This window comes from Myotis brandtii, unplaced genomic scaffold, assembly GCF_000412655.1.
Source record: "Myotis brandtii unplaced genomic scaffold, ASM41265v1 scaffold410, whole genome shotgun sequence".
Classification (NCBI taxonomy): domain Eukaryota; kingdom Metazoa; phylum Chordata; class Mammalia; order Chiroptera; family Vespertilionidae; genus Myotis; species Myotis brandtii.
Genome location: NW_005365764.1, coordinates 3,168,910 through 3,181,010, shown reverse-complemented (window position 1 = coordinate 3,181,010; position 12,101 = coordinate 3,168,910). Strand labels below are relative to the sequence as shown.

Genomic DNA, 12,101 nt, shown 5'->3' with positions numbered 1-12,101 from the left:
CTTCCAATGGTTCGTATCGATACTGACCAATCACACTGATTATATACCTGATGCTGTGCTGGACGCTGGGATGCAGCAGTGAAGCGAACAGACCTGGTCTTTGCCCGTGTGGGGCATGTGTTCGAGAAGAGGGTCATCATTGCTTGCATAATCTATAATACAAAATCCCATGGTGTGATTGACATTAAGGAGGAAACGCAGAGGCTACCAGAGCTCTGAACAAGGACACAAGGGACCTGACTTCACGTGAACATGTGTGCATGTGTGTGTGTGTACATGTGCACGCATGCAGTTTGCACCCCAAGACATGGGTTCTGTAGGACATTGGGCATACACTTAGGGTTTGCTTCATTTGCCATGTTGTCTTGTATTACTTTGGAGGATTGGGGATGGAATAACACACAGAATGTCTAACTTATTTTACCCCCAGGAAAAAAGAGAACGGATTTCCAGAAGAGGTCATTTCAGTGTCTAAAGGCAACCACTGTTACTACCTACCCTTGCCCCCAAATCTTTCCCGCCCTCATTCTGTGCCTGAGCCTCCAAGTTTTACACAAGCAGATCTGAGAGTTTGCAAACTGGAACAAATCAGGTGAGAACTCATCTAGTTCTTCCCCAGGCCTCCTTCCGATCTGTCTACCAGATCTGGGTACCAAGGTCGCCTGCTCGTCACAAGATGCAGATCTGAGAAGATGGACCCTGGATTTTTGATGGGGTCACACTGGGCTGCTGCTGAGATGGCTTCTCAGATGCTCACAGCCCACCACCTGAAGAAATGGCCGGAAAGTTGGGGATGGTTGGGATTGGGATGTCTCCTGGGATAAGTCAAGAGGCCATTTCCACCATTTCCATCACTTCTGCTTTTCTTTTTAAGACCCAATGGAAGGCTCTGAAGTCTGGGTAAAACTCATGTGAGAAGCTGACAAAAATAAAGATTTCCAAGACCCACTCCCAGAGATGACAGTTTCACGGGTCTGGATTCTTAATAAGCCCCCAGGTGGCTTGTGGTGCAGATGGTCTACCAAGTGAACATCCTGACACATGCCAACCAGGGCCCCTTCGCACACCTGGGAACACAGGCAGGAAATGCCCCCCCTCCGAACACTGTAATTAACAGGTCTCCTGGACCCGGGAAATACTGTCCCCTCACCTACGCCCCTGTCCAACATGATTCAGGACGTCGCCTTATAAGCCACCTGCTGTTAGCTGATACTCTCGGCTCTAGCTGTCATGTTTATAAATAGTTTTAAGGAATATAAACATATTAACTATAGTGAAATACAAAAAAATAAAAGAAAACCACAAAGCAAATACATCAACTACAATTCCCAATACCAATTTGTTGGGTGCCTCAAAGTGGTTGGCACCTACATGAGGACAAAGTCAACACAGCCTTGTTTCCACCAAACTCACGGGTAAAATGCAAAGGAGCCTGAATGTGAAGGAAGATAAGAGGACAGAACACCTTTGAACCTCTGCACTGGTCATCAGAGAAACTCCGGAAACCCCTGGCGCAATACACTTAGAGAGGAAAGAAAATCAAATCAACGGGCAGGGGGACCCATGTCTTCCTTATAAAGCAATGGGATGGACTGCGCCCCAGGCACTTCCTCAGAGAGTCAGCCACTGGTTAGCACAGGCACCACATGAAATATTTATTCCAAACCCAGAGGAAAGCACAGAGGCATGAGGTACAGAGAAGAACACCACTGTTTCAGAATTAAGGTACTTCATGGGGCAAGAAACCTTCCCTGAGAGACTGTGCATTCTACCCCAGCTTTCATTTCATTCTCTCCACAAATTGCTTATGAAACTCGTGGCTCAAAAGGAAAAAGTGATCTGTGTGTGTGTTACACTTCACATGTTCCTATCTGGAGGTCATTTGTCCAGCAAACGTCATTTACCAGGCAAGGACCAAGGGCAAACCACGCCAGCATGTCTGCGTCTGCTGCTCACGCACTCTGCTCGCCGGGAGGCCCCTGGTGTCCTCTCAGGCCCTACCTGCCTCATTATTTACAGGAACTATTAATAGGACCACTCTCTAGCTTCCTAGCCCATAGGGGATTTACAGGGCACATCTGGAGGCGGCCAGCAGTGCAGACAACATCCATAAATCACAAATGAAAAACGAGCCAGGAGTACATCCTTCCTGAAACGTGGTTAAGTCACACCTCAAGCATCGGGATCCGGCATGCCTGAATTGCCTCTGAGGGCATCACTTCTCCACAACAGTATTCATTGACGGTTACCATGAGCCTCCGGGAAAAGTGTACTTGGCGCCCAGTGCCGTTTTTAAAAGCAGGGAAGTAGCAGATACATTAACCTCCTTACAGCACACACACATGCGGCAGAGCCATTGCCCCCACCCTTTCTGCAAACAAGGCAGATACCTGGCACGGCCCTCTGACCCTGATCGTGACCTCACTTCTGAATCCCGCCGATGCAGCGCCCCAGGCAGTTGCTCTCCGGCGCACATAGGAACCTACTTGCCTACCGTGGCCTGGAAAGCCTTCTATGAAGTAGAAGAAAGTCGACAGTAGACAAGGTTTGGACGAGTCAGCACCTGAACCTGTTCCTTCCCTAACAGAGCCGGGTGCATCACACCAGGTGTGGCTGGAGCTGCGCAGTCTGGTCTCCCAAGAACAGACAAAATGGACCAGGATCAGGGAGGACGGAGATGTGTGTTCACCTCCTCCGTTTCAGCTCCTTCAGATCAACGGGTGCTTCTCACTCACATGGGGCAGTTGCTTACCAGCAAGCAGCTCCCTGCCTTTTTGTTGTTGTTAATCCTCACCTGAGGGTATTTACCTGAGGGTATTTTTTCATTGGTTTTTAGAAAGTGGGAGGGTAAGAGAGAGAAACATTGATGTGAGAGAGGCACAATGATTGGGTGCCTCCTAGACACGCCCCAACCAAGGCTGGGGATGGAGCCTACAATCCAGGTACATGCCCTTGACTGGAATTGAACCTGGGACCCTTCAGCCCTTGGGCCAACACTCTATCCACTGAGCCAAACTGGCTAGGGCTCCCTGCTTCTCAAGATGCCACTGCTAAGAACCAGGCCCAGCCAGGCTTCCCTCCCAGCTCAGGGGACTAGAGGCAGAGCAGACTCTGATGGACAGGGGAGGCCACTGCCTGGACCTGTCTGCTCTGACTACCTGGGACCTCGGACAAATTGCTTACCTTCTGTGTGCCTGCTCCCCATTTGAAAAATGGGAGGACATAAAAGTTTTTGGTTGTTTTTTTTTTATGATGAAATGGGGTAATACAGGAAAAGCCCTGAAAACAGTGATGGTTCTCACACTATGTCAGTAAGTTGGGATTCCTTGGTTACATTTTCATGGAGCTAATGAAATGTTTTCTTATGAAGCCACCTTTTAAAATGTACATTTTGGCTTTGAAATTCAAAACCAAGGGAAATAAAGTTATATGGAGGGAGGTGCTTTGAAATTCAAAACCAAGAGAAAGTTATATGGAGCGTTGACACAATAAAACTAATGCTTTTCTCACCTTGACTTGAAAAGTGCCTGCCTGTCTCACAGCTCACTCTCCAGCTCTGGTGGGTGGGGGCGCCTCCTGTAGAAAGGCAGCAGCTATGGTCCCCACAGGACAGCTCAGGCCCCCGTGGAGGCGGCCAAAGGCCCCTGGGGTCCCTTGAGGGCCCGCTGTGGGCACTGGCAGGAGAGGATGGGGGACATACTGGCTATGGCAGCCTCTGTGGTCATGAGATCACATACACGGCAAGTCAGCGCTGAGGGAGCCGCAACGCTCCATCAGCTTTAAACAGATTCAACAGGACATCTTTCAGCATCAACAGCCACAACAGCGGCTGGCGTTTACAAAGCACTTACTAGTGCAAGCGGCATCTGTGGTCCTCGTGGGCTTGTCTGTGTCTTCACAAGCATCTTTTGTGGCTGGACTGATCACCGCCATTTTACAGAAAGGAGGACTGGGGCTCAGAGAGTTGGCATGACTTGCCCAAGGTTACAGAGCTAGTAAGTGATGAAGCCAGGATGCAGACACTTTATTCAATTAACAAATATTTATTGAGCGGCTACTACATGCCAGGCACTGTTGTACATGCAGCAACAGGCAGCGTCCCCATCCTGGGAGGAGAAGCGTTCAGTAAACCAATGTAACAGATCGAACAGAACACGTGGAAGACGTGAGGGTCTCCAAGAACACGTGGAGAGGGACACGGCACTTATTTCAGAGTGGATGGTCAGGGAAGGCTTCTTGAAGGAGGTGCCAGCTGAGCAAGCAGCTCTGGGGCAGAGCGAGTGCCCTCACCTACATTTCACTGCCTGTGATGAAACCTCAGCGAAACCTCCCAACCAGGCCAGTGCCGGCCTGCACCACACCGCCTCTTTCACTGGAGGCGAGCGGCCTGCAGCAAACTCTGGACTTTGAATTCCATTCTGTGTGACCATGGCTGCCACCCTGAAGCTATGGACTATACAACCTCTCGGCAGCAAAACCCCTTTGGGCGATGACATCAGCATGAGACATTTAGGGGACACAGTGAGTTCAGAGGTTTCACAATGCCTTTAAGGACAGGGCTCAGGAGCCTGGCCAGCAGGGCTCAGGGGTTGAGCGTCGACCTATGAACTAGTAGGTCACAGTTCAATTCCCGGTCAGGGCACATGCCCCGGTTGCGGGCTCACCGGGGGGGGGGGGGGGGGGCATATGGGAGGCAGCCAATCAGTGATTCTCTCTCATCATTGATGTTTCTCTCTCTACTTCCTTCCTCTCTGAAATCAATAAAAATATATTTTAAAAAAGAACAGGGCTCTGGAATCAGACGGCCGGGCGTGGGCTCTCTCTCACTTGGAGCTGTGGGACATGCCAGTGAGGCTGCTGCCCAGGCTCCATTTCTCCGTAAATGCTGAGAATGCCAGGCAGAGACCTCAGAACAGTGGCCATGTCCAGGGGCCTCTGCAAGCCCAGGGACACAGGACAGGGTCCACAGATCTACAGCCCACACCTTTGGGAGTCCAGCTGGCCATTACAGATGCTTTCTGAATGGCTGACCGGCTGAGTCACTACTGGAGAATGTGCCTGGTTTCACGAGTCCAGTTACAGCTTGGGAACAGCCATCCAAAAATGTTCCTAAACTCAAGCTGGGTTGGCAAGGGTTGGATGTGATTATAAAAAACCAAGTGAGAAGAGAATGTTACTGCAAGAAAAATTGAATCCATGTGAGTTTTAAATAACCTAATTCCAATAAGAATATTAAACTATCATTTTTGGCAATTATTAAATACTAAAACAAATGCAATGATTTAGAATTGAAATTCCATTTTTACTTTTTGTTAATCCTCCCCCAAGGATATTTTTCTTTCTTTCTTTCTTTTTTTTTTTTAGAGGGAGTGGAAGGAAGTGGGGACAGAGATAAACATTGATGTGAGACACATCAATTGGTTGCCTCCCACATGTGCCCTACTGGGGATTGAGCCTGCAACTGAGGTACGTGCCCCCGACCAGAATCAAACCCAGGACCATTCAGTCCATGGGCGGATGCTCTTCTATCCACTGAGCCAAACCAGCTAGGGCTGAAATTGTTTGTTTGTTTTTTTAAGGTAAAAAATGAAAATTGCCACAACTGTATCCTAAGGCCTAAATTCCCTATTGTTAATAACTTACCTGTGCAACAAACTCCAGGCCTTTAAAGATTCCTACTGAAAACTTATACTGAAGATTTTTTAAATAAATATTTTTATTGATTTCAGAGAGGAAGGGAGAGAGAGATAGAAACATCAATGATGAGAGAGAATCATTGATTGGCTGCCTTCTGCCCGCCCCCTACTGGGATCGAGCTCACAACCTGGGCATGTGCCCTTGACCAGAATTGAACCCGGGACCCTTGTCCGCAGGTTGATGCTCTATCCACCAAGCCAAACCAGGTAGGGATACACTCAGATTTAATGCTAACACTCAGTAGTTACCTAAGCAGAATTCCAGACTGCACAGTAGGCTCCTGTCTAAACACTATTATAGGAATATTCTTAAATATGTTCAGAATAGAAACCTGGACTTTAAAATCCTCCTGGAGCTTTGTCATTGCTAACATGACACCCAAGTTCTCACCCCAACTGGGTAACTCAGGTAGCAACAAATAAGGAATTGGGAACAGCGCTGCGCCCCGTTTTCCTTGCATTGAACATTTATTGTTTCCCATTCTCCCTCTCCTTCTCTTCCCCCGCCCAACCCGCCGCATTGTCCAGCTCATCGCCACCAGATAAGGCTGATGGGGGGAGGGGTAGCATCATTAATCACTCTTAATTCTTTGCTAATGATAACTTTCTCTCTCGCACTGAGAGAAGTTAATCTTTCTTAGATGCTGAGAGAAAGAGGAGAGCTGGGACCGGGTGCGGGTGAACACGGAAGGGTGGAGATGACAAAAAAGACTATAATCCCCTTCCCCCACCCAATTCCCCAATTTTCCCTCCTAACTTGTGTCATTACAATTCGATACGCTCATTCTTTCAGTCCCCTCTACCCTGCAGCAGCCTTTCTCAGCCGATAGAAATTGAACTTACTCTTAAAAGTTCAGCTCAGATGCCACCTCCTCTGTGAAGCCAACCCTGATTGTCCTGTCCAGCCAGAATTTCCCTCCCTCCTCCTTCTGAAATATCATAGCACTTCACACACCACTCTTATGGTGAATTCTGCCCATGTTATGGTTGTTTACAACTCCAGTGTAGAGACCACAAAATCTGAAATATTTAGATCGGTGGTTCTCAACCTTCCTAATGCCGCGACCCTTTAATACAGTTCCTCATGTTGTGGTGACCCCCAATTTCATTGTCACAAATTGAACATAATTAAAGCATAGTGATTAATCACAAAAACAATATGTAATTATATATGTGTTTTCTGATGGTCATAGGCGACCCCTGTGAAAGGGTCGTTTCGACCCCACTGATCTAGAAAGTCAGCGGGACTGGAGCGGCCGTGACGTGGGCAGGAGCACACTCTGGTTCAGAGTGAAACCAGACCCGGTGCTCCAGGAGCTGCTCCTCCTGACGGTCTTGCTGCAGCAGGAAGACTTCCTTGCTCACAAAGGGGCGACTCTACTTGTTCACAAATGCAGGGGAAGCCTTTATAAAGAGGCTTATACAACTAGAGGAAATGAAACTTAAAAAAAATAATAATAATAAGCTGTAAAAATAATAGACAGGATGGTGCAGGTCGGAGGCAGTTCAAATCCCAGCTTGGCGCTTTCAACTCCCCCAAGTCTGATTCCCCATCTGTAAATGACACCAACCTTAGGGTGCTGTTGTCAAGTGTCTGAAAATGCTTAGGGCAGTGCCTTGCACACGGGATAGCTGTCAGGTTCCCAGAAGCTTGTCACCACTTGCAGGCGAGGCACTCCAGTGAACCACAGCGGCTGGAGGTCGGGACGAGGCCCGGGGGGGTCTCCAAACGGGAGACTGGGGCACAGAGCCTGACCTGACCCACCAATGAGCAGCCACACATTTTCCCTCTACGTCTCTCCCACTCAAACTTCAAGTTTTGTTCCAATGATATTTTTTTGACCTTGTTGTTTTTGTCTAGGAAGAATTTAACAGCAATATGGAACTCATCATTCCCACCATTCTGGACCTAGTTTCTTTTTAAAAAAAATATCCCACGGCACTTTTAAGGCCCAGCATCTTGTAGGCAAACTCCCAGTCCCGCAAAAGTCTCAGCCTCCACACCCAGTAAGAAGACAAAGGAAAACGCAGAGACCACCTAGCCATTCCCTACTTGGAACAGACTGGGAACTAAGATCCAGAAATAACTTGCCCAAGGCTGAGCCACCGAAGCAGGCCAGAGGAGGCTGGAAGGCGAGTGTATGTGCGATGCCTGCTGGCTGCCGGCATGGAGGGAGAGGAATGGCGAGCAGACGGCCAAGATGGAACCCACTTCCTCCACAAACAGCGCCCTCTCCTCCCACAATGTGCAGACTGCAGGGAGCTGTGTGTGCTCAGCCCTCTGTGTAGGGCCATTAAACAGCAAACACAGAAAGCCAGTCCTAACTCCTCCAACCCAGCGCCTCCCCACTTCCTCCTGTGAAACCGCCCTCCCCCTCCCGCTGGGTCTCTGGGGGTGGGGAAGGTGAATCATGAACCAGAGGACATTTGGCCAGGAGACACTGATCACTCCTTCACTTTACCGCCTTTCCCTAAGACTTTGGAATGACATGTACTGATGTAAAGCATGAGAACCACAGTGCTATCGTGGGACTTTATGAAACTGCAAACATTCAATCTCAAGAAAAACAGCAATCCCATATAAACTCAATACAGATGTTCCAACTTCTTTGTTTCATTCTTTGGGGATTCTTAACAATAAAAATCCCCAAACCAGAGTAAACCGTTAGCAAGCACCTCGGAAGTAGAGACCCCACCTCTGAAATGCTTTATTTCACTCTTGAGGTCCCTCAGAGCACACTGACCGACTTCATGGCTACCCGCTCAAAGGCAGATAAGGATGTGATATAACAAATAGGCAATGCCGAATAGGAACACGCGAGGAGGTCCTCTGGGCGGACCCTACACAGCGCACAGCACAGTGTGCGGCTTCCAACGCTTTTCCTACGGGCCTCTTCATTTCTGCCCTTCACTGCTCCCAACCATGTACAAAATGCAGTCCTTTCACAAGCTTTTAGAAAGTTTTTATTGGTTACAATGATATAAAATGTATCATTTAACGTTACCCTAGTTATTAAGTGCTTGCTAGCAACAGCATAAAAAACTTTCGTACATCTGACAAGCTCAAATGATGTTTCATCCTGGAAGGGATAAACAGCAAACAGCACTCTTAGCTGGTCTGTCTACAATTAGCCTCTTTCTCTCTTAAAAGGCTACATTGGTTCAAATCAACAGACAATCCCTTTTGTATGTCAAATTGTAAATTTTAATGTTTTCATTAAAATAGTCTTTTATATCATAACTCTCCAACAAGAAACAGTAAAATAACTAACAGCAAACTCCAGTACAAGAACACTCTCCAGATTAACAACTCAAACACAAATGTAAAAGGCAAATCACAATACAATTGAAGCATCCAAAACAATTTAAATAATTTTAAATATTTTATTTTTAAACTGCTACAAATGCTTTATACAATATTTCAACACAGAAGTCCCCAGAACAGAAATGTAACAAAATGGGAATGATAGTGAAAGGATTAAAATGGCACAAATTCACCAAACAAGTATTAAACTACACATTTTAAGAGGTAGATTACTTTTAAAGTTGAAAACAAAAGAAAAAAAACACATGAATAACCTAGCCATTTCCCACCAACTCAGTCATTAATTAGGGTGAAAGCATATATAATGTATGGAGAAATTATACACCCAGGAAAAGGCCAATTTGTAGTTTTTAAATCTCTATTAGAGACTGCAGTGTAAGCCTGGTATGTAAATTTATTTTTACTTTTTTACTTAAGTGCAGACATACACCTTTCTAGGCCTGAGATGCATCCTAGGCATCGGTATATTGCTACATAGCCTCCCATAATATAACAGTTATAAATTAGTGCCACATAGTTATTCGAGAGGATGTCCATCTGGATAAACACACATGAAACTGGAAGAGGCATAAAAAAGGAGTCCATATCCAATCCGGTTTTCCTCTCCATTATGCTGGCCATCAGCTTGTGATTAAAAAAAAAAAAAAAAACAGGCAGAGAGAGAAGCTAAATGCCTCTGTCTGTAATTAACTTAAAAGAAAGGCATCAAGAGCTGGTGTGTGACCAAAACTTCTTAAAACAAGTGCATTAGAATTGTCATCCCTGAAATCTACAATAAACTACTGATAAAAAAGAGAACTTGCTTTGCAAGGTTAGGTTCAAATCACTCCTTCCTCTGCTATGTGCCAAAACCAGGGCCACACTCACATCTGAGTTATCAGTCCTGTGATGATGGGCCAGTTCATCTAGCCCGTCTTACAGCACCTCTGGCATCTCAATCACCCAGGTGCCCAGCACGTGTTGGGCACCAGCGAAGAAGCAGATGCCTGACTCTAACCAGGGCAACAAGAAGCCTGCGGATTTGTGAGACAGCTTCAACTGGTCTTGCAAGCTTGGTAGATTTCGCATCCTTTGTCGTAGTGCTTATCCTAAGTTGAGCATGCATTATCTTTATTTAGTCAATTAAGGTTTGTTTTGTGTGGGGGGCTTTTCTACAGGAAGTTCCTAGAAAATAAGAAAACTGAAGATAAATGACAACATAACACAACCTTACATGAATTGACCATGTTAAAGAGAAGGTGAGATGATCCATATATGACAAATGTTAGGACAGCAACAGGTTGATTCTGGAAGTGTGCAGCTACTTGGGGGCCCTACTCAACAGGCACACGCTGGCCAGGCCCCAGCCCTATCGGGAGTGGTGTGGCAGAGATGGATACGGGAGGAAACATCGTTTTATTTCTGTAATAACCTGTGGTGAATGCTGGGGGCTGGCTCTTAATCACAGATGGCTATGATGACACACCCAGGAGGAGGGGGTGCTGCCAGTGCTGTGGGAAGTCCTTCAGTACACAACAGGGTGAGTAAAGCGAAATCACTGAGAACAGAGAGAAGTGAGTATTTCTGACGATGTGCCATGAAATCATCCCTGAATAAAATTTACAAGTAGAAATCTACTGAAAGGGAAGACGACTATAGTTAAAACAACTCCTTACCAGTGTAACACAAGTATGTACCAAGGACGAGGCCTGCTAAGCCCTCATGATAATCTCAGGCCTGAGTTCAGGAATCCTGGTTTTATACCAAATGGGCTAAAGGCACTAAAAAGAGAACAAACCCCCTGAAGAAATGCCCACTCTTGTGCCCAGATAATCAGAATATGATGCCCTGTCTTCACAAATTCATGGTCACTTGTAAATGGACCCCTTTTGAGACACATCCTTCTGGTGTGTCCACAGCACAGTTCAGTGACAAACACCAAGGGGGGCCAGCTAGCGCGGATGCTGCTGCTGCCACCTACCAGTGAGAACAACAGTTTTCTTATCTGATTCTCTGTGCTTCCTTTTAGGCCAATTTCACTCTAGCATTGTAACCCTCTGTTAAACAATGAAACAAAGCAAAATAATTACAATAAACTGGAGGAAACAGAGATACAATTTTAGTAGGCACTTTGGTCCCCTGTGGTCTTCTTCCAAAAGCACTGGATGAGTAAGAGGCTAACTGAATGAACTTGATAAATGTAGTGACTCAGAGAACTTTTCTTTACCCTTGAACGGTATAAATGGAATCCAGTACAAAATGATTCTTTCAGACAAGACTGGAGACAAAGGGGGGTACGCAGAGTGCATTCTAAAGCATCAACCACCCGGGGCATGTTTTGTAGTACAGACTGTAAAAATGATGACATATTCTGGCTCTTTATCTTTGGAAAGGACTCAAGTTCAACTTCCAGAACAAAGACAGAGTACAAACAGGTACAGTTAAAACACTACAGCAGGCCACTATAATGGCTAATAGGTGCTTATGCATATGGCATGGCCAGAGACCTATAAGATCTCTGAGTAAGATCTATAGTAACTAATTGTTTATTTAACTATCAGTCTTGGCTAACAATTCTTCTCTACATCGTTCTTTAGCCATGACTTAAGGCACACAGGCACCCAGAATTCTATGTCAGCTGTGCACTGGTAACAGTACCTTTGGATCCTCATGACCTCCCCAAATGGCAGACCACTCCCCAGCGAGCTCTAATTCTGCTTGTCTGAAACACCAAAGACTTTTCAGACACTGAGAGGGATAGCCAAGAAAGCCTCGAGTCCGGCAGCTCCCTCTGAAAGGACAAGATTTTGAAGTATTTTGCAGAAATCCTATCTGATGGTGAGCTTTTCACAAGTTTGACCCGTAGGCATTTTTCAGGAAACAGCAGGAATCCCAAGAAAGTGCGTCAAGCCAAGGTTATTTAAGTGATTTAGAAAGTTTGAGAAGTCAACATAACCAATTTAACTATTATCCTATGTTTTTGTCACTAAGAACACTTCTGAATATAGGGAGGACACAAATAAAACCGCAAAATCACCTCAAATCTAAGATGAACTCTTACATTGTTACTGGGAAACAAAGGCACTGACGGCCACCTGACT

At 46.2% G+C, this 12,101-nt stretch overlaps 1 protein-coding gene across 4 annotated transcripts in view; it reads right to left on the bottom strand.

Annotated features, from left to right (window-relative positions):
* PRDM2 (PR domain containing 2, with ZNF domain) overlaps positions 1-12,101 on the bottom strand; it is a 59,988-nt gene that overhangs the window by 13,888 nt on the left and 33,999 nt on the right. Inside the window, exon 5 of one of the 4 annotated variants that reach the window (XR_001363524.1) lies at positions 48-152. The exons of 2 other annotated variants lie outside the window; for them this stretch is intronic. Coding sequence is in view for 1 of the 2 variants with exons in the window: in XM_005873460.2 (XP_005873522.1) it covers positions 10,173-10,185 (13 nt within the window). In the remaining variant the exon portion in view is untranslated. Of the gene's footprint in view, positions 1-47; positions 153-8,647; positions 10,186-12,101 lie in introns of those variants that run through there. One more of the 4 variants, XM_005873460.2, reaches the window with a different exon arrangement.